Source organism: Pseudonaja textilis, chromosome Z, assembly GCF_049901715.1.
Source record: "Pseudonaja textilis isolate UNSWEBS1 chromosome Z, rPseTex1.2, whole genome shotgun sequence".
Lineage (NCBI taxonomy): Eukaryota > Metazoa > Chordata > Lepidosauria > Squamata > Elapidae > Pseudonaja > Pseudonaja textilis.
The window spans coordinates 1,576,074-1,594,217 of NC_142008.1; the positions used below are offsets into that span (position 1 = coordinate 1,576,074).

Here is an 18,144-nt window from a genome sequence, read left to right on the forward strand (position 1 = left end):
ACACACACACAATGCTAATTTTTACCACTCCTCTTCTCCACCCAGCACCGGAGACCCAGGTAGGGAGCAGGATGAGAAGCCCCCAAAATCATACATGATTCCCCCCGCCCTTCCCTTTTTAGGTTTTTGGTCTAGGCCCCCTCAGAAAGCCAACAAACTCTCACGAAAAGACAAGGTGGGAAGTGTGAAGACGCAATAATGGTGCGTTGTCAACACAACTCAGGATTCTTCCCTCTGCGCTTTGCTCTTTTTTGTTTTTTTGGCCAGGACAGAAAACAGACGGAAATAAAAAAGGATTTATTATTTTTTTAAAGGGGTGGACAGGCCCAAGATGGAGCCAGGATTTGCCCCCCCACCCAATTTCATTCCCTATAATAGAATAGCATAACATCCGACAGGGCCGGAAGACCCCCTAGAGGTCCTCCAGTCCAACCCATGTTGGGAGGGCTGGTCCCTCCGCCTTCCACTTTCTGAACCAACCCTGGGGGGGCTGGCGGCAGCGGGAAGAAGACGACTTTTCGCGAGGAGAGACCCCCATCGTCCCCAACCAGGGGAAGAATGGGAATTGTAGTCCAGACCTCAAAGGTTTTTGATTCGGCTGGAGACTCACTGGCAGGTGGTTGTGAGGGAAGGGGGGAGGGAAGGAAGGAGGGAGGGAGGGACAACTTGTGTTTATTATTCATTTGATATTTATCAGAGACTACAGTTGCCTGCTGCCTCTAATAAATGCCGGAGGAAGGGAATTAGAGAAAGAAGGAGAAGATTAAAGGAGGTGGAGAAGACAGGGAAGAATATAAAAGGATTTTTAAGCAAGGAGGTGGAGGTGTCCCAGGACCCCAGAAGGGAACTAGAGGTTGGGGGAGCAGAGAGGCACATGGGTGTCACTCTCCACTTTGGAAATGCAAAAGGGTGATTCGGAGCAGGCCCAGCCTACCTTACAGGGTGGTTGTTGGGTGTATTGGGGGGGGAAGGGGTCACGTTAAGAGAAACCCCCCTCCCCAATGTCAGGTGACTGGAGGACAGCCTCGTGAAAAGGAGGGAGGGGGAGAGAGAGGTGACCTGTGACCCAGGAAGGGGCAAGCTCAGAAAAAAAAAACTACAAAGCTCATCCTCCTCAGCCTGACTACAAAGCTCATCAGCCTGACAGGAAAGGGTGGCGCTGGGTCACCTGGCGAGGGAGGGAAGGAGGCAGGGAGAGAGAAAGAGAGCCAAGAACGGACCCCAGGGAGAAAGGGCAGGGCAGGAACAGGGGGAGCAGGTGGAAGAGGAGGCAGAGCTCACCTGGACAGGTGTGCTGGGTGAGTTCTAAGAAACACCCCTCTTTAGAATAGACAGGTAACTGATACTCCCAGGAGTGGGGAGATAAGGAGGAAGGGGAGGAGGGAAGGAGGGGAGGAGAAGGAGAAAGAGGAAAAGAGATATGGGGAGGAAAAGAAGAAGGAAGGGGAAGTGGAGAAGGGAAAGGAGGAAGAGGAGAAGGAAGAAGAGGAGGAGAAGGGGAAGAAGAAAGATGGAGAAAGAGGGGAGAGGCAGGAAAAGGAGGAAGGGGAAGCAGGAGAAGGAATGGGAGAAGGGGGAAGGAGGAAGAGGAGAGGGGAGGAAAAGGAGGAGGAAGGGGAAACAGAAAAGAAGGAATGGGAGGAATAGGGGAAGGAGGAAGAAGAGCAGTGAGGGGAAGGAAGAAGAGAAGGAGGAAGGGGAAGAAGAAAGGAAGAGTGGGAGGATCAGGGGAAGAGAAAGGGAAGGAGAAAGAGGAAAGGGAAGAGGGGGAGGAGGAAGAAGAGGAGCGGGAGGAGGAAGAGAAGGAGGACGGGAAGAGAAGCAGCACCAAGCAAGGCAACCCCCCCTCCGCCCCTCCCGATCAAGCAACCGCAGAGGCGCGCCCTCCTCAGTCTCGTCCGCCGGGCTCCCTTCCCACGACCCCCTTCCAACGCCGCGTGTCAGCCCAACTCCCTCCCTCCCCACGATCCCCTTCCCCAGGTGAGGAGGAGGAGGGGGAGGAGGGGAGGCTGCAGGTGAGGCGGGCGAGGCCGACAGCCGGGCTCACCTTGGCGAAGTACAGCATCCACAGCTCGTAGAGCCGCTCATGGAAGCCATCGCGGAGCGCGCTCTCCCAGCCGGGCTCGCCCGCCGCGCTCGGTCTCTCTAACCCCGGTCGGGCAGCGCTGCCGGCCGCCCTCCCTTATCCATGCCTCGGCTCCCGGATTCGGGCTGCGCTGCCCTCCGGAGCTGCTGGCCAGCCCCGCTCGCTCCTCCTCCTCCGCCGCCTGATTCGCAGCCCGGCCGGGCTCCGGGGAGGCGCAGCGGGCGGAGCGCAGGTGCGCCCCTCGGCCGACCCGCAGCTCCGCCCGCGTTCACACGACCCTCCTCCGACGGGGAGATTGCCCTGCGCGCAGGTGCCTTTGTTTCCCCGGGAGAACGCGTGACGCGAAGGCGAGGGGCGCTCGGGGAGAAGGGAGGCGCCTTCCGGGTTCCACCTGTTGTGGGAATGCAGTTATCCGGGGTTTGGGTTAGGAGGAGGCTGGGAAGTACGGGGTCCCCGTTACGGAAACACCATAAGGTGATTTTAAAAAAATGTTTTTTACAGTTAGGAGCGTTGTGTGAAAGGTTGAATCTTCCGGGTTTAACTTCTTGTGTATATGCAACTCTTCGGGTGTGCAGCTATGAGAGGGAGTCCCATTATGGAAATATGGTAATGTTGCTTCAAGCTTGCAAATGCCCGTCATTAATTGTTTATCAGGCATTGTGTGAAAGGAGGAATCTTCCAGATTCCACTGGTTTGTGTGAATGCAACTCCCTGGGTATGCTGGTTTGCAATAGGAGGATGAGGACCCCCATTATGGAAATACTGTAAGGTTTCCATTTGCAAACACAGTCATGAATGTTTTAGGGTTTTAGAGTTAGGGGGCCTAAAGTATTGTGAAAGGATGAACCTTCCTGGTTCCACTGGTTTGTGTGAATACAACTCCCTGAGTGCGTAGGCTTGGGATAGGAGGACAATTCCCCATTATGGAAATACCGTAATGTTTTAGTCTTGCAAATATAGTTATTAACCATTTAAGAGTTAGGGGGCAAAGGACATTGTGTGATAGGATGAATCCTCTGGGTTCCATTTGCTGTGTGAATGCAACTATGAAGAGATGCAGGTGGTAGCCTGGTTTCTCAGCACCTGGCAGGGTTTCAGGCTTGGAAATGCACCCATTAATCTTTGAAGGGTTAGGGGATCATGCTTGCTGGACCCCACTTTGTTCACACAAGCTTTCTCTCCGAGGGGGGCTGCCACCTTCCTGGGAGAACACGCGACACAGAGGCAGGGCGTTGTGCAAAGGGAGACATCTTTCAGGTTCCATCTGTTGTGTGAATGCAACTATCCAGGGGTGCAGGCCTAGGAGGACCCCAATTTCTCAACACTTGGCAAGGCTTCAGGCTTAGAATTATACCGTATATGGTTTATAACTAGAAGTATGCCAATATAAGCAACAGGATTATAAATAAGCTAACGTAAAGATAAGCTTGATTAAAATTATTCTGTTGTACCCTTATTATTGTTATTAGTATATGTTATTATTTCCTTCCCTCACTTTTCTTTCGTAGAGGATTTGCCCCGTCAATACACTATTCAAAATGTTTACATATGGATAATAATAATAATAAAAAAGAATTAAACTTTGAAGGGATAGGGTTAGAGATGCACTCTGCTGTGTCTATTCACAAGACCAGAGGTCTTCAAACTTGGCAACTTTAAGACTTGTGGACTTCAATGGCCAGAAGAATTATGGGCGTTGAAGTGCACAAGTCTTAAAGTTGCCAAGTTTGTGACCCCTGAACAAGACCTTCTTCCCCAAGAGTGTCTGTGGAGAGAGATTTTCAGTCATCCAATTTGTGGTTATTCCAAAGGTGTTTTTTTAATATTTTTCTTTGAAGACATTTCACTCCTCGTCTAAGGAGCTTCTTCACTTATGACTGTAGGGTGGGGAATGGTCTTCTCCCAGAGATGCCCCTCTCTACTCAGGTGCCTTTGTTGTCCCTCTCTGGCTGAAAGACCCCAGGACAGACAAGCCTAGAGCGTTTTGCGAAGGGATCCATCTTCCAGGTTCCACCTGTTGTGTGAATGCAACTCCCTGGGAGTGTACGTTTGGGCTAGGAAGACAGGGACTCCCATTATGGAAATGATATAAACATTCAGACTTTCAAACATAGCCATGAATCTTTTAGGGTTAGGGTTAAGATTGGGCTGCACCTACCACACCCCACTTTGTCCGTCCATACGACTGTCCTCTCCAAGTGATAGTCCTCTCTGCTGAAGTGCCTTTGTTTTCCTGGCTAGGTGAATGCCCAACACAGGTCATTGTGTGACTCGTGGAATCATACGCCTGGAAGGGGCCTTGGAGGTCCTCTAGTCCAACCCACGCTCGAGCAGAAGACCTTATATCATCCCAGTCAAGTAGTTATCCAATCTTTTCTTGAAAACCTCCAGCGATGGGTCACCCACAATTCTGAAAGGCAGGCTGTTCCATTAATTCACCCCATCTTCTGGGTTCTGTCTGTTGTGTGGATGCAACTATTTGAGGGTGCAGGGTTGGCTTAGGAAGAGAGAGGCCCCAATTTTTCAGCACCTGGAAGGGTCGGGGTGGGGAATCTGGAAACGGGTGGCCTGCAGGCTTTCCTGAGAAGGGAATTGAAACGTCAAGGAAGACATGTAGAAATGCCGGTGTTCTCAATTGACGGCCACAACTGAGCCCAAAGTTTCCATCGCTAAACCAAGATACTTATTAACCAGGTTTTGCCCCACTTTACGGCCTTTCTTACCTCGGTTAAGTGAATCACGGCAGCTTTGAAGTTAGTAACACGGTTGTTGCACAAATTTGACTCATTTGAACTAAATGTATTTTGCATTTTGAAGCGGGTTCAAGATTTAACACGGATTTCACTTAGGACCACAATTGAAGGATTTTCTGTTGCTAAACGAGGCAGTTGTGGAAATGAGTCACGCTCAATTTTTAACCTTTTTTTTCCCCCCCATGGTGGTTAAGCGAATACATCGGTTGTTAAGTGAATCTGGCTTTTCCACTGACGTTTGCTAGTAGGAAGGTCGCAAAAGGGGATCGCGTGACCCTGGGACACTGCAGTAGTCGTAAATAAGAGCCAATTGCCAAGCCTCCAAATTTTACTCACGTAGAGCGGCTGCAACGGTTGTGTGAAAAAAGATCATAGTTTACTTTTTTCAGTGCTGGTATAACTTTGAATGGTCCCTAAACAGACGGTTGTAAGTCAAGGACTATCTGTACATGGCATGGAAGTAGGGGGAAATCCTAAGGTGTTCCTGGTAAGACAATTAGAACGGTGTCTTTCACAATTGGCAGCTTTAAAATGGATGGACTTCAACTCCCACAATCCCCCAGCCAGTATGGCTGGCTGGGGAATTCTGGGAATTGAAGTGCACCCATCTTAAACTGGCCAAGCTGTAAAGAAACATCGAGTCTTAGTCACTGTTCCGCAGCTATAACCCATTCTACAGCCTTCCTGCACTCTGCATATGCTCACAGGACTCTTCCAACGACTCATTCTGAACCTGCAAACTTTCACGCCTGGAGCGATGAGCTCGACGCTCGGCTGGCCGCCCCTGGCGTCATCGATCGGCGACTCTGCTCTCGTTCGGAGCGGCCAGCACGCGCGTGTGTTCCTCCGACGCGCGTGCGCAGTAGGCCCGAAGATGGCGACCGAGGCCGGCGGTTTGCAGGAAGAGGCGCTGCGGCGAAGGGAGCGACTGAAGGCGTTGAGGGAACGTACCGGGGCGGACAGAAAGGTAAGGCTGGCTCGGACGGTCGGGAAGCGGCTGTGGAGGCTCGCCCGGTCTGAAGAGGAAGGCCCGAAGCGGGAACTGGCTCTCTAGTGACGTCACTGCGACGCCACTCGCGCATGCGTATTGTCAAACGGGGACTACAAAGCCCATCCCCGTGGCAGGGTCGCCACCCCGCGTTCCTTGTGCTATGCCCGCCATTTGCATTCTCTTCGGACCGGGAAAGCGATACCGGGCCCGAGGTTGGGGACTACAAAACCCATCGACCCCTTGCCTGTACTGTGATGGCTAGCAGCGAGCTCTCCCTTTAGGTTGTGGGTGTTCTTGTATTATTAGGTGTTTTTCACTTAATGGCTGCAGTGATTCGCTTAACAACCACAGCCCAATTTGTGAAAGGAGGCATGATTCGCTTAGCAACCGTCTGGCTTAGCAACAGAAACCCTGGTCCCTCTTGTGGTTGTAAATTGAGGAATACCTGCAGTTAAGCTAAAAGGTTTTTTTTAAACTTCCATCACCTTAAAGTGGGTGGACTTCAACTCCCAGAATCCCCAAGCCACTTATTTTTGCAGTGATATTAATGTTAAGCTAACGCGCCGCAGTCGTTAAACAAATACAGTGGTCTGTAATGATATGTTTTTGGCCAGAAGCAGGTAGTCCTCGATTTAGCAACAGTTCATTCAGTGATCATCCAAAGCTATGACGCTGAAAGGGTGACTTTCGACAGTGGCTGCATCCCCCTGGTCACTTGATCAAAATTCAACTACTTGGAAACCGACTCGTATTTACAACGGTCACAGTTGAAACCTTCTGATGGGCAAAGCCAATGAGGAAGCCAGATTAACGATCGTGTTACTTAACAACTGCCGTGAATCACTTAACAACTAGGGTAAGAAAGGTCGTAAAAATGGGGCACAATTGTCTTGCTTAGCGTCAGAAATTTTGGACTCAATTGTGGTTATAAGTCAAGAACTGCATTATTATTTCGACTCTGAAATACTTTGTCTACTTTACGGGTAGTCCTCAGCTCATAACTGTTCACAGGGAGGAGGGCCAGACAGGCCAGACAAGGAATAATGGATGGAAACTGAACAAAGAGAGATTTAACCTGGAAATAAGGAGAAACTTTCTAACAGTGAGAACAATCAACCCATGGAACAGAAGTTGCCCTCGGAAGTTGTGGGAGCGCCATCATTGGAGGCTTTCAAGAAGAGATTGGACTGCCCTCTGTCAGAAATGTATAGGTGCTCCCGCTTGGGCAGGGGGTTGGACTAGATGACCTACAAGGTCCCTTCCAACTCTGATTATCTGTAATCTGTAATTTAGTGACCAAAGTCACAATAGCACTGAAAAAAGCAGCTTATGACTGTTCTTCACACTTACGACTGTTGCAGCGTCCCCATGTGGTCACATAAATCAAAGTTCACATGCTTGGCAACCGACTCATAGTTATGACAGTCGCAGAGATGTCATGTGATCAACTTTGTCACCTTCTGACGACAAAATCAGTGGAGAAACCGGAATAACAACCATGTTACTTAATAATGGCAGTGATTCATTTAACAACTGTGGCAAGAAAGGAAAATGGAGCAGAATTCATGGTCTCACTCAGCAATTGAAATGTTGGGCTCATTTGTGGTTGTAACTTGGAATGCTCACTAAGTGAGGACTACCTGTCATGATGCAAGCCCCTGTCTGTCTTTCGTTTTGTGACCGAATGTCAGACTGGAACACCTAAAGGAATGTGGTTTCCTTTTATGGCATTGCAACACAATTTGTCAGTCGTCAAACCTTTTGTTGACATTCATGCCCTGAACAATCTACCATCCCCACTCTGTTTGCGTTTCCTGAAATCGACCCAAAACTTTACTAGGCAAACTGTTAAACCATGAATGGCAGGGAAGGTGGTTTATTTTGACAGGTGAGCCTGAAGGATCTGTTTACACTTAACATGGATAATTTATAGCATTCCGGCCTCCAGATGCGCATGAGAGGGTGGAACATGCTGGTTTATCCTTGAAACTTAGCAACTTTCTTTTTTATGAAAAGACAAAAACTGATTCATGCACACAACAAACAATGGCTGGAACAACATTGGTGCAAATAAATTTTGAATCTCTGTGAAATTTCCCCCTGTATCTTTGAACCGAGTGCAGTTTGGATCTTCAGATGGGTTGAAGATTCATCATGCACTTTAAATACAGGTAGTCCTCATCTTATAACCACAATTGAGTCAAGAATTTCCATTGTTAAGAGAAGCAATTCTTAAATGAGTCACATCCATTTTTAACACATACCCCCCTCCTTTTTTTGTTTGTTAACCAGATCACTGCAGTTGTTAATAAATTGGTTGTTAAGGAAATCTGGCTTCCCCCTTGACTCGGCTTGTCAGAAGGTGACAAAGGCGGGATCACCCCCGGAAACTAAATATCAACCGGTTGCCAAATGTCTGAATTTTGATCACGTGACTACAGGAATGCAGCGACAGTTGTAAGTGTGAGGACTGGTCATAAGTCATTTTTCTCAGTTCTGCTGTAACTTCAAATGGTCGCTAAATAAATAGTAAGTTGAAGACTACCTATAAAGACTCTCTCTTGAGGCAAGATGGATTCTCGATAATTGAACACGTATCCGTTTTTCTTGTTTTATTTATTCGTGATGGATATTTTGTCGAGGAGCGCCGCAGTCACACTGAGGGTAGAGACAAGACCCCACTTAAACAAAGACACCATGTTGGGTTCGGATCCTGTTCAGAGCAGAGCCATGCTGACGAGTCAGAGCAAAACGTGGCGCTTTTTGTGTGTGGGGTCATCTCCGTAACTGCCTGTGTCTGGGCTTTCCACTGTGTTGATGTCAAAGTTGTGGCGCAGCTGTCGAGCGAGCACCAGAGGGGGGCTTCCTGGATTTAAGCCTGCCCATTGATAGAGGAGGAAGATGAGCGTGCACAGGAAGAAGTGGGTTCCTCATAATTCTGTGGTGCTCCTTCACTGAGGCTTTCTGCCTTTGTAGAGCTGGGGTGGGGTACTATGTGACTCAAGACGGGGAGCCAGCAAGAAGGAGTAGATTTTATGCCATCGGTCTTGCTAGCGTGGCAGCTATTAAGCCAAACGGGGAGGTCAGTATTCAGCTGTGGAGTAGACCAGCCCTAGGGCTGATATTCTGAGGGTAGAGGCTGATCGATCCCCTTAGTTTCTGGATGTCCATCCAGCGCTTACTCCATCGTCCCAATAGTCTGATTTTTTTTTTCCAACATAGGCCATCCAGTCCTTGAACGGCTGGGTGGACGGGACGTTAACACTTGAACTGCTATAAGCCCATGCGTTTGCCATACGCTAAATAAATAAGTGAATGTTCATTTGTAACCAGCCTTTGCTATTTTTGCAAATAGCTCAAGGCAAAGGACATATCCAACGAATTTTCCTCCTCCTATTTTCCCCCCCCTAGCAATCCTGTAAGGCAGAGGTCTCATTCTCGCGGCCCGCAGGACGATATCCTCTGGCCCCCACCGTGATATGAAAGTATAATATTAGTGTATAATATAAATATAAATTATAATATAAAGTATAATATTATGCGGCCCAGACTCTGCCTCCAGCGGCCCCCAGGTAAATTGTGTTTGAGACCCCTGCTGTAAGGAGAGTTGGGCTGAGAGAGAGGAAGTGGCCCAAAGTCACCTAGACGGGTTTCAGGTCTAAGGTGGGACTAGAATTCCCCGTCTCCTAGTGATTGGCCTGACGTCACCCGTTTGGCTTTCAGGCCTAAATCAGAGCTAGAACTCCCCATTTCCTGGTGATTGGCCCAAAGTTACCCAGCCGTCTTTTGGGTGTAAGGCGGGGTTACAACTCACCGTCTCCCACTTTTTATCCCGCTGCCTTTTAACCACTAGACCAAACTGCCTCTCTCTTTTTCTTCAACCACAGTTTGGAAGTCCTGTTATCTATCAGTTAGGAAGTGGAATCACCTTAATATTTTCCCCATCACAGCAACAGCCTTATTTTCCCTTTTGCTGCAAAACAAAACAGGCTCATTTGTTTTAAACCGCCAGTCCTGGAAACCTTGTGATCTTGTGGAAGTGAGCTAAGCTCACAACAAGCCCCAGCGTGGGTTCCTCCTTTTCACAGAGAGAGGTACACAGGCAATCCCATGAAAGGGTGCGTGATTTTCCTCTTGACTGCAGGCTGCCTCCTCCACCCACTCACCCTGTCACCATAAAATCTGGTGTTACAAAATCCGTCTCTGTCTGACCTGAAGCCTCTGGAAATTGTGGCTGGCAACAACATGGGAGTTTAGATTAGAACACCTGCTAACCCTTCTGTTTCTTGGTGTGGGCGGGTAGTTCTTGACTTACGACCACAGTTTGAGCTGTGGTCGTAAGCCGTAAACTTTCCATTGCTAAATGACATGACAGTCTTTAAGTGGGTTTTACCCAGTTTTAAAGCCTTGCCACATTTGGTAAGTAGATCACTGCAGTTGTTCATTCAGTCACAAGGTTGTGAAGGGAATCTGGCTTCCCCGTTGACTTGGCTTGTCAGAAGGTCACAAAAATGGGGTGGTCAAGTGGTCCCCGGGGACACTACAACCGTCGTAACCGTGATTCATTTGTCAAGCACGTAAGTTTCGATCCCGTGATCCTGGGCATGCTGTAAGTGTGAAAAAGCCCATTTTTCAATGCTATTGTAAGTTTGAACGGTCACTAAAGGAACTCCTTGTAAGTCGAAGACCACCTGTGATCTCCTTTTTCCTCTGTCTCTTGATTTTCTGCTTTTGACCCTGGCTGTTTTAGCACATCCTTCTTGTGACTCATATTGGTTGAAAACGTTGCTTGAAAAAAAGGGGGAATGGAACTTTTGGACTTTTTTCAAAAATATTAATACGTCTCTCAAAATAGCCTGGGTTATAAATATACCTAGGCTGAAGTTGACATATTTTGGTGACTGGTTCCACAGTCCTGGGCAATTCCTAGTCAAGTTTCAGTTGTTATTTTCAGAAAAGTTTATGCAGATGCTTGGATTTTACCTAGCAGAAAATGCCCGTGTGCAAACCTTTGAAAATTGTTGGACGTTTTCAAGACGGTATCCTCTGAATTCAGTGGCTGCTTCCGCTGGGTAAATTTATCTTTAAAACTGAGAGAGCTGGTTTGATCTAGTGGTTAAAGCACCGAGCTTAAGTAGGAACGTGGGTGAGTTCAAGGCCCCTGTTAGGTGTGAAAGCTGGCTGAGTGACTTTGGGCCCATCTCCAGGAGAAAGTGAGTTCTGGTCCCACTTAAGTTTGAAGGCCAGCTGGGTTGCTTTGGGTCAGTCCCTCTGTCTCAGCCCAACCTGCTGCAGAGGGCTTTTGTTTTAGGGAAAACAAGAAATGGAAGATGAGTCGGATATGCGGCTGATGTTCTTTGTTTGTAAAAATAACAAAGGCGGGATATAAATCATTAAATAAATCCATTCTGAAGTCAAGTATAAACTACTGGCCTGAATTCCAATCAGGATATAAATCTTCAAGACAGCTCTTCCCCGGGTATTGAATATTTACCTTGGATCACAGGCAATCCTCAACTTACAACCACTCATTTAGTGGCTTCCTGATGTTACAGTGGCACTAATTACAACCAGTCCTCACACTTACGATTTGCAGCATTATGAGATCGCAGTGCCGTATGTTATCCCCCTTTGGTAACTTTCCGATCACCACAGTCGATGGGGAAACCAAGATTCAGTTCACAACCGTGGGACTAACTGAACAACTGGTTGGATTCCCTGACAAAAATAGGTCGCAAGTCTGTGGGGTGAGACTGACGTAACAACTGTCTCGCTTTGCAACAGAAATGTTGGGCTCAGCGGTGTTGGTAAGTCAAGGACCACCCGTGACTCAAAGCCACAAATTAAATCCGAAGGGGGCAGGAACAGTGGAAAGGGGTTATTATTATTATGCTGGTGCACAATGCCTAACTAAACAACTTCCAGAGGAGGGAGGGGTAGGCAGTGGGCCTGGGCTTCCCATATGGCCGGGGATCCCGGGAGTTGGAGGTCCCACGTCTCGAATTAGTCCAGGTTGGAAACCTTGGCTGTGAGATACGATAAGAGCTCCTTTGAAATCCAATTTTGTCTAATTGGATGAGATTAGATTAAAGTTAGGCTTTATCCTCTTTTCAGACATGTGTGTCTCTCTCTCTCTCACACATACACACACACACGCACGCACTAATCTACATCACTTTCCCCCAGCCTGATACCTTCCACAGGTAGTCCTTGACTTACCAGGGGAATTGAGCACAAAATTTCTCTCACTAAGTGAGGCGGTTGTGAAATCCCATTTGATAACCTTCCTTGCCACAGTTGTTAAGTGAATCCCTGTAGTTCTTAAGTTAGTCGCAGGTGAATCCAGCTTTCCCATTGACTTGGCTCGTCAGACGCTCACAAAAGGGGATCACGTGACACACACACACACACACATACATGCACACACTCACACACACGCACCAGGGACACTGCAACCGTCATTAAAAACAAGCCAGTCGCCAAGCATCTGAATTCTGATCACGTAACCATGGGTGATGCTGCGATTACTTCTTTTTCAGGGCTGTTGTAGCTTTGAGTAGCCACTAAATGAACTGATGTACGTTGAGGACTAATCGTTCATGTTTTAAGGCCGCAGCCCCCACCGTCCTGCCTCCAGCAGGCTCTGGGGTCCTGGGAATTATAGTTCTGACACCTTTGGAATCGGAGAACCTTGACCATAGCCAGCCGAAGGAATTTGCACATTCTTCACCCTGATGGGAAACTCCCATCTCAGTGGACCGGGCTGGTGGCCAGGTGTGCTTGTGGTTCGTTGTGCAGAGTCACAAAAAGTCCCTAAAAGCTCTCGTTTAGTCTAGCGAGGGACATCCAGGTATATTTGTCCCAGAAAATGCACAGGAGAGAAAAATCTAAACTTGATTTCAAATCTCATTAACAATCTATCCCTTTTTTTCCTTTTTCCTGGTAGAATCGTGGAATAATAGAATTGGAAGGGACCTTGGAGGTTATCTAGTCTAGACCCCTGCTGAAGCAAGACACTTTGTACCATCCTGGATAGATAGACCCCAAATTCTTCTTGAAAACCTCCAGCTATGGTTTATCCCGCCTTACAAAATATTACCTAATGTTCCTTCTTCCTCCGGTTTTCCCCACAACGCCACCACTGTGAGTTGGGTTTGGGCTGAGAGGGAGGAAGACCCAGCGATTTTTCCTGCCTAAGGTGGGATTAGAACTCACTGTCCTTTGATGATTGTTTTCATGTCTAATGTGGGACTAGAACCACCGTCTCCTGGTGATTGACCCAAACTCACCCAGTTGGTGTTCGTGTCTAGTATGGGACTAGAACTCACCACCTTCTCCCGGTGACTGGCCCAAAACTACCCAGCCGGCTCTCATGTCTAAGGTGGGTCTAGAACTCACCGTCTCCTGGTGACTGGCCCAAAGCGACCCAGTCAGGTTGCATACCTAAAGCAGGACTAGAACTCGCAGCGCCCTAGTTTCTAGCCTGATGCCTTGCAGATGCTAGATTTCTGCTCTTCCTCAGCTGTGACTCCTGTCTCCTCCTAATTCAACGCTTCGAATAGAGGGGGGAAAAAATCAGGCTAGCAATGAAACGATTTATTTACAAAATATACTTCTGTATGGAGAATGTGAGCCTAGAGGCACCTTAATTTCCCTCCCTGGTTCCTTGTGACAACAAAACATAACCCCCCTCCCAATGGGTTTGCACACACTTTTCCAAGGTGTCTCTCTAATTTTACACCTCGGGGTCGTTGACCGAAGCGATCCAGCTTGGCCAGGATTGAACCACCTCTGTTGTAACCGTCCCACTTCCTTTATTTCCAAAACCACCTTCTGTTCCGTTTCGCTCTCAGCAAAAGGTGGAGAAAGGTTTTGGGTTTGGCCCAGAAGATCTGACAAGCCTTGAAAACTTTCAGTTATATTTTTAAACTGGTTGGCGCCAGCCGGAGCCTCGGTATAAATAACTAAGTGAAGGGAGGATTAATTGCGCATAAACCCAGAGCAAAAACCAGTAGCTTTAAGCACAGGACAGTTTACAAGGGCTAGCAGAGTTAATGGCACGCAGAGCCACGTTCCACCTACCTAACAGCGGATCTGTTTTTGCCCCCTTAAAATTTAACCTTTTGGTTTTTGTAAGTAGTCCTTGACTTACAACAGTTCATTCAGTGGCCATTCGAAGTTGCAACGGCCCTGGGGAAAAGGGACATACGGCTGTTTTTCACACTTAACCGTTGCAGCATCCACGTGATCAAAATTTGGCCCCTTGGCAACTGACTCATATTTATGACGGTCGCTATGTCGTGGGGCTCATGTCGTGATTCCCTTTTGCGCCACCCTGACAAGCAAAAGCCGATGGGGGAAGCCCAGATTCGCTTAACAACCATGTACCGAACTGAACGGCTGCAGTGGTTGGCTTAACGATTCCGAGAAAGATCGTAAAACGGTGCCAAGCTCACCTAACAGCTTCCTCGGTTAGTGACAGAAATGTTGGCCTCCATTGTGGTCCTAAGTCGAGCGCTGCTTGTATTGGTAGATGCCTGATAGTTGTCATTTTTAAAGTTCGGAGCCAAGCGAGCAAACTTTTTCCCTGCTTGGAAAAATGATGAATGATGATCAATTGGAGAAAATGATGATCAACTGCAGGAAAAAATAAAATCACATACGGATCTTTCTTTGCACCCAAACTGTAACGTTTTAATTAACGTGTGCAAAAGCGCGCCCGCACCCACAAGGACCAGGCCTGCAGGTGAACTTTGCCAGTCTGCAAAGAATTTTGCTGTTAGGAATGGTGGTTTTATTTTTATTTCCTGGAGGAGCCCAGCAATTGGCACGCTCCCGAGCCGAGTTCACGCTGGCAACAGGGGTGAAAAGGCAGGAAACGGACGCCCACCAAGGGGCCCTCCGCCGGTGCGCTTTTAACACAAAAGTGATAGGAAGCCCTCGAATTTCCTCCGTTTTTTGAGTTGCGTCTTGGCTCGCCTCGGAGGGATTGTTCCTTGTGATATCCGTTCAGGTTGTCCTCAGAAAGTTTATACACACAGACAAACACACACCATTCTAAATGCAGAATGGTTTGTGTAATTCAAAAGGTCCCTCTTGTCTTTTCGCAGTGCTTGAAAATCAAAGAGTCTTGCCAAAAAACAATTTGGCAAGTATTTCCGGTCCGTACAGGGGCCACAAGCAGTCCTCGGCTTAACGACCCACAGTTGAGCTCCAAATTTCCCTGCCTAACCGAGATGGCTGTTAAGTGAGTTTTGCTCCCGTTTTTGCCACCTTTCTTGACACCGTTGTTAAGTGAGTCGCCGCAGTGGTTGAGTTAGTTACGCGGTCGTTAAGTGAATCTGGCTTCCCCCTTGACTTCGCTTGGTGGAAGGGCGTGAAACCCGGAGACACGCCAGTTTTGCCATGATAATGCCCGTCACTAAACGAACGGTTTGCAAATGAAAGGCTGCCCATAATTGCTTTCTTGTCCTTGGATGGGGGAGGAATGGGACAGCCTCCCTGTTCTCTCCAGCCCTGCTGCCCCCCTCCCAAAGTGAGGGGCTACCTCCCCTCCCGATAACCTGGTAAGGTCTGACCAGGCGGCCCTTCCTCCCTTCCCTTATCTCTGACCCTGAAAATGACAGGGGGGAAGGGAGGATCGGATTGCAAGGGTGGGGGGGTGTTTATGGGTGTGCAGGAGAGGCCCCTCTTCTCATTAAGCATTAAGGGGACAGGGGGGGCCCCTCTGGAGAGGCCAGTCAGAGGAAGGGAGGGAGGAAGGGAAGGAAGGAGGGAGAAGAAGGAAGGAAGGAAGGAAGAAGAAGAGAGAAGGGAAGGCGGGAGGAAGAGAAGATGGACGGAAGGAAGGAAGGAAGGAAGGAAGGAAGAAGAGAGAAGGGAAGGTGGGAGGAAGAGAAGAAGGAAGGAAGGAAGGAAGGAAGGAAGGAAGGAAGGAAGGAAGGAAGGAAAGAGAAAGAGAAAGTAGGAGGAAGAGAAGAAGGAAGGAAGGAAGGAAGGAAGGAGAAGGGAAAGTGGGAGGAAGAGAAAAGGAAGGAAGGAAGGTAAAGTAGGAGTATGGAAGAAGAAAGGAAAGAGAAAAATAGATAGATAGATAGATAGATAGATAGATAGATAGATAGATAGATAGATAGATAGATACAGTCGATTGATCGATCAGGAGGTTGGACTAGGTGATCTCCAAAGACCCTTCCAACGCTGTCACAGGTATTTATGACAGTTGCAGTGTCCAGGGGCTGACGTGATCCCCTTTTGCGCCTTTCTGATGATATTTAGTGGGGAAGCCATATTCCCTTAATGACCATGTTACTAACTTAACGACTGCAGTGAGATCGGTTGTCAAACGGGCCAAAAATCCCTTAACACCCCCACACACACACTTAGCATCAGATCTTTGGGGCTCCAGTGTGGTCATAAGTCGAGGAGTACCCATATCCTGTTAATTCTCTTCTTTCTTTTCCTCTCTCTCTCTCTCTCTCTCTCTCCTTCCTTCCTTCCTTCCTTCCTCCCTCCCCAGCAAAACAGGGTGAGGCGCCGCAGGTGAAGCTACTAAAGTCAACAGCCAGGAGGAGGAAGAGCCCCCAAGCACAAGTGAGTCTCTGGTTATTCTCCTCGTCACGGGGTGGGGTTGGGCAGGGGGGACACAGGGGGGTGGGGTGGGGCAGGGAGAAAAAACAGACCAGGAAAGTTCGACTGCACCAGGACATAGTTTATAGAGATAAGCCCTAGCAACCGTATCTTGGCAAGTCTCCTTTTGTGTTTGAAAACACCCAACTGAAACTTTTTTAAAAAAATTAAAATATGTATATTTTAAAACAGTCCCTTCCTTCTCGTCGAATCCCATCCTGTATTTTGCAAGTCTCAGTTATGTTTAAAAAACACAAATTTAAAAATGTTTTTTATTTTTAAAAAATTATCTTTAAAAAGCCCTTCTCAGAGGGTCAGCTTGAATCTCTTGGCAAGTCTCAATTGCATTTAAAAACACCCGATTAAAATTGAAATTTTTGACAAAATTATCTTTGAAAAGTCCCTTCCTTCTCATTGAGTCAGGGGCTCGCTCCTTCCTTCCTTCCTTCCTTCCTTCCTTCCTTCCTTCCCTTCCTTCCCTTCCCTTCCTTCCTTCTTTCCTTCCTTTCCCTTCCCTTCCCTTCCCTTTCCCTTCTCTTCTTTCTTTCCTTCCTTCCTTCCCCCCTTTCTCCTGACCAACCTCTCCACCAAAGGCCCCCACCTGTGCTCTTCCTGCCTACTTTCCTGGGAAATTTATGAATTTTATTTATTATAATAATTATTAGGAATCAAGGTCCATGGGGTGGACCATTAATTTAGGAAGGCAACCTGGGACCTTTGTGGAGTGCTGAACCAAGACGGCTGCAGAAGCGCACAGACACAACACACACACACACACAGATATACACACAGTGTACATTGGAGAGAAAAAATAGCAGTCCCCCTCAAAACAAAAGCTACACAGTCTTGAATAACAACAGACTTTGAAGTTTGACACTGCTCCTTGGCTTTGCCTGCATAACTCTGTTGGTGGTTTTTATATATATGGCGGATAGATGCTTGGTTGGGTAAACAGAGTTGTAGATATTCATAATCTGTCGGCCTGTTTTGCAAGGGGAGGAAATTCGTTTCCTTGAAATATATTTATCAGAATAGAATAGAATAGAATAGAAGAGTTGGAAGGGTCCATGGAGGTCTTCTAGTCCAACCCCCTGCCTAGGCAGGAAACCCTACACCATTTCAGACAAACGCTTATCCAATCTCTTCTTAAAAACTTCCAGCGTTGGGGCACCCACAACTTCATTATTGAATTTGTGTCTGTTTTGTGTGTGTGTGTGTCTGTGTGTTTATTTTTATACTTTTCATTTGTTCTTATTTTTTATCTTGTTTTCTTTTTGTTTTGTTTTCTTTTTCTACACACAATTGCATACAGGTAGTCCTCTACTTATAACTGTTTAGTGATCGTTCAACATGACATGGCCCAGTTTTTACAACCTTTTGCCTGGGTCTCTAGCCAGTGACTGCCGTTGTTAAGTGAATCCCCCCGCTGCTAGTTGGAAGCCAACGGGGGACAGTGGCCTAGGGTGATGAGAGTACGACCTCAAGTGGGGAGCAGAATTCCTCTTGCTAGGCAGGGCGGTTGTTAAGTGAGCCGCACACGATTTTACAACTGCAGGATCCGTTAAGCTGCTTGTGCGGTTGTTAAGTGAATCGCACCACCGTTAAGCGAATCCGACTTTTCCCCGGCTTCACTGGCCCGGAAACGCCGGGCCTGGAGATCGCGAACCGGGCGCAGCGCGGCCTGATCC

General features: G+C 47.8%; 1 protein-coding gene across 1 annotated transcript in view; it reads left to right on the forward strand.

Annotated features, from left to right (window-relative positions):
• Positions 1 to 5,713: 5,713 nt before the first annotated feature.
• CCDC12 (coiled-coil domain containing 12) overlaps positions 5,714 to 18,144 on the forward strand; it is a 22,630-nt gene continuing 10,199 nt past the window's right edge. Inside the window, exons 1-3 of the mRNA XM_087917125.1 lie at positions 5,714 to 5,806; positions 14,941 to 15,077; positions 16,385 to 16,420. Coding sequence (XP_087773251.1) covers positions 5,714 to 5,806; positions 14,941 to 15,077; positions 16,385 to 16,420 — 266 coding nt within the window. The remainder of the gene's footprint in view (positions 5,807 to 14,940; positions 15,078 to 16,384; positions 16,421 to 18,144) is intronic.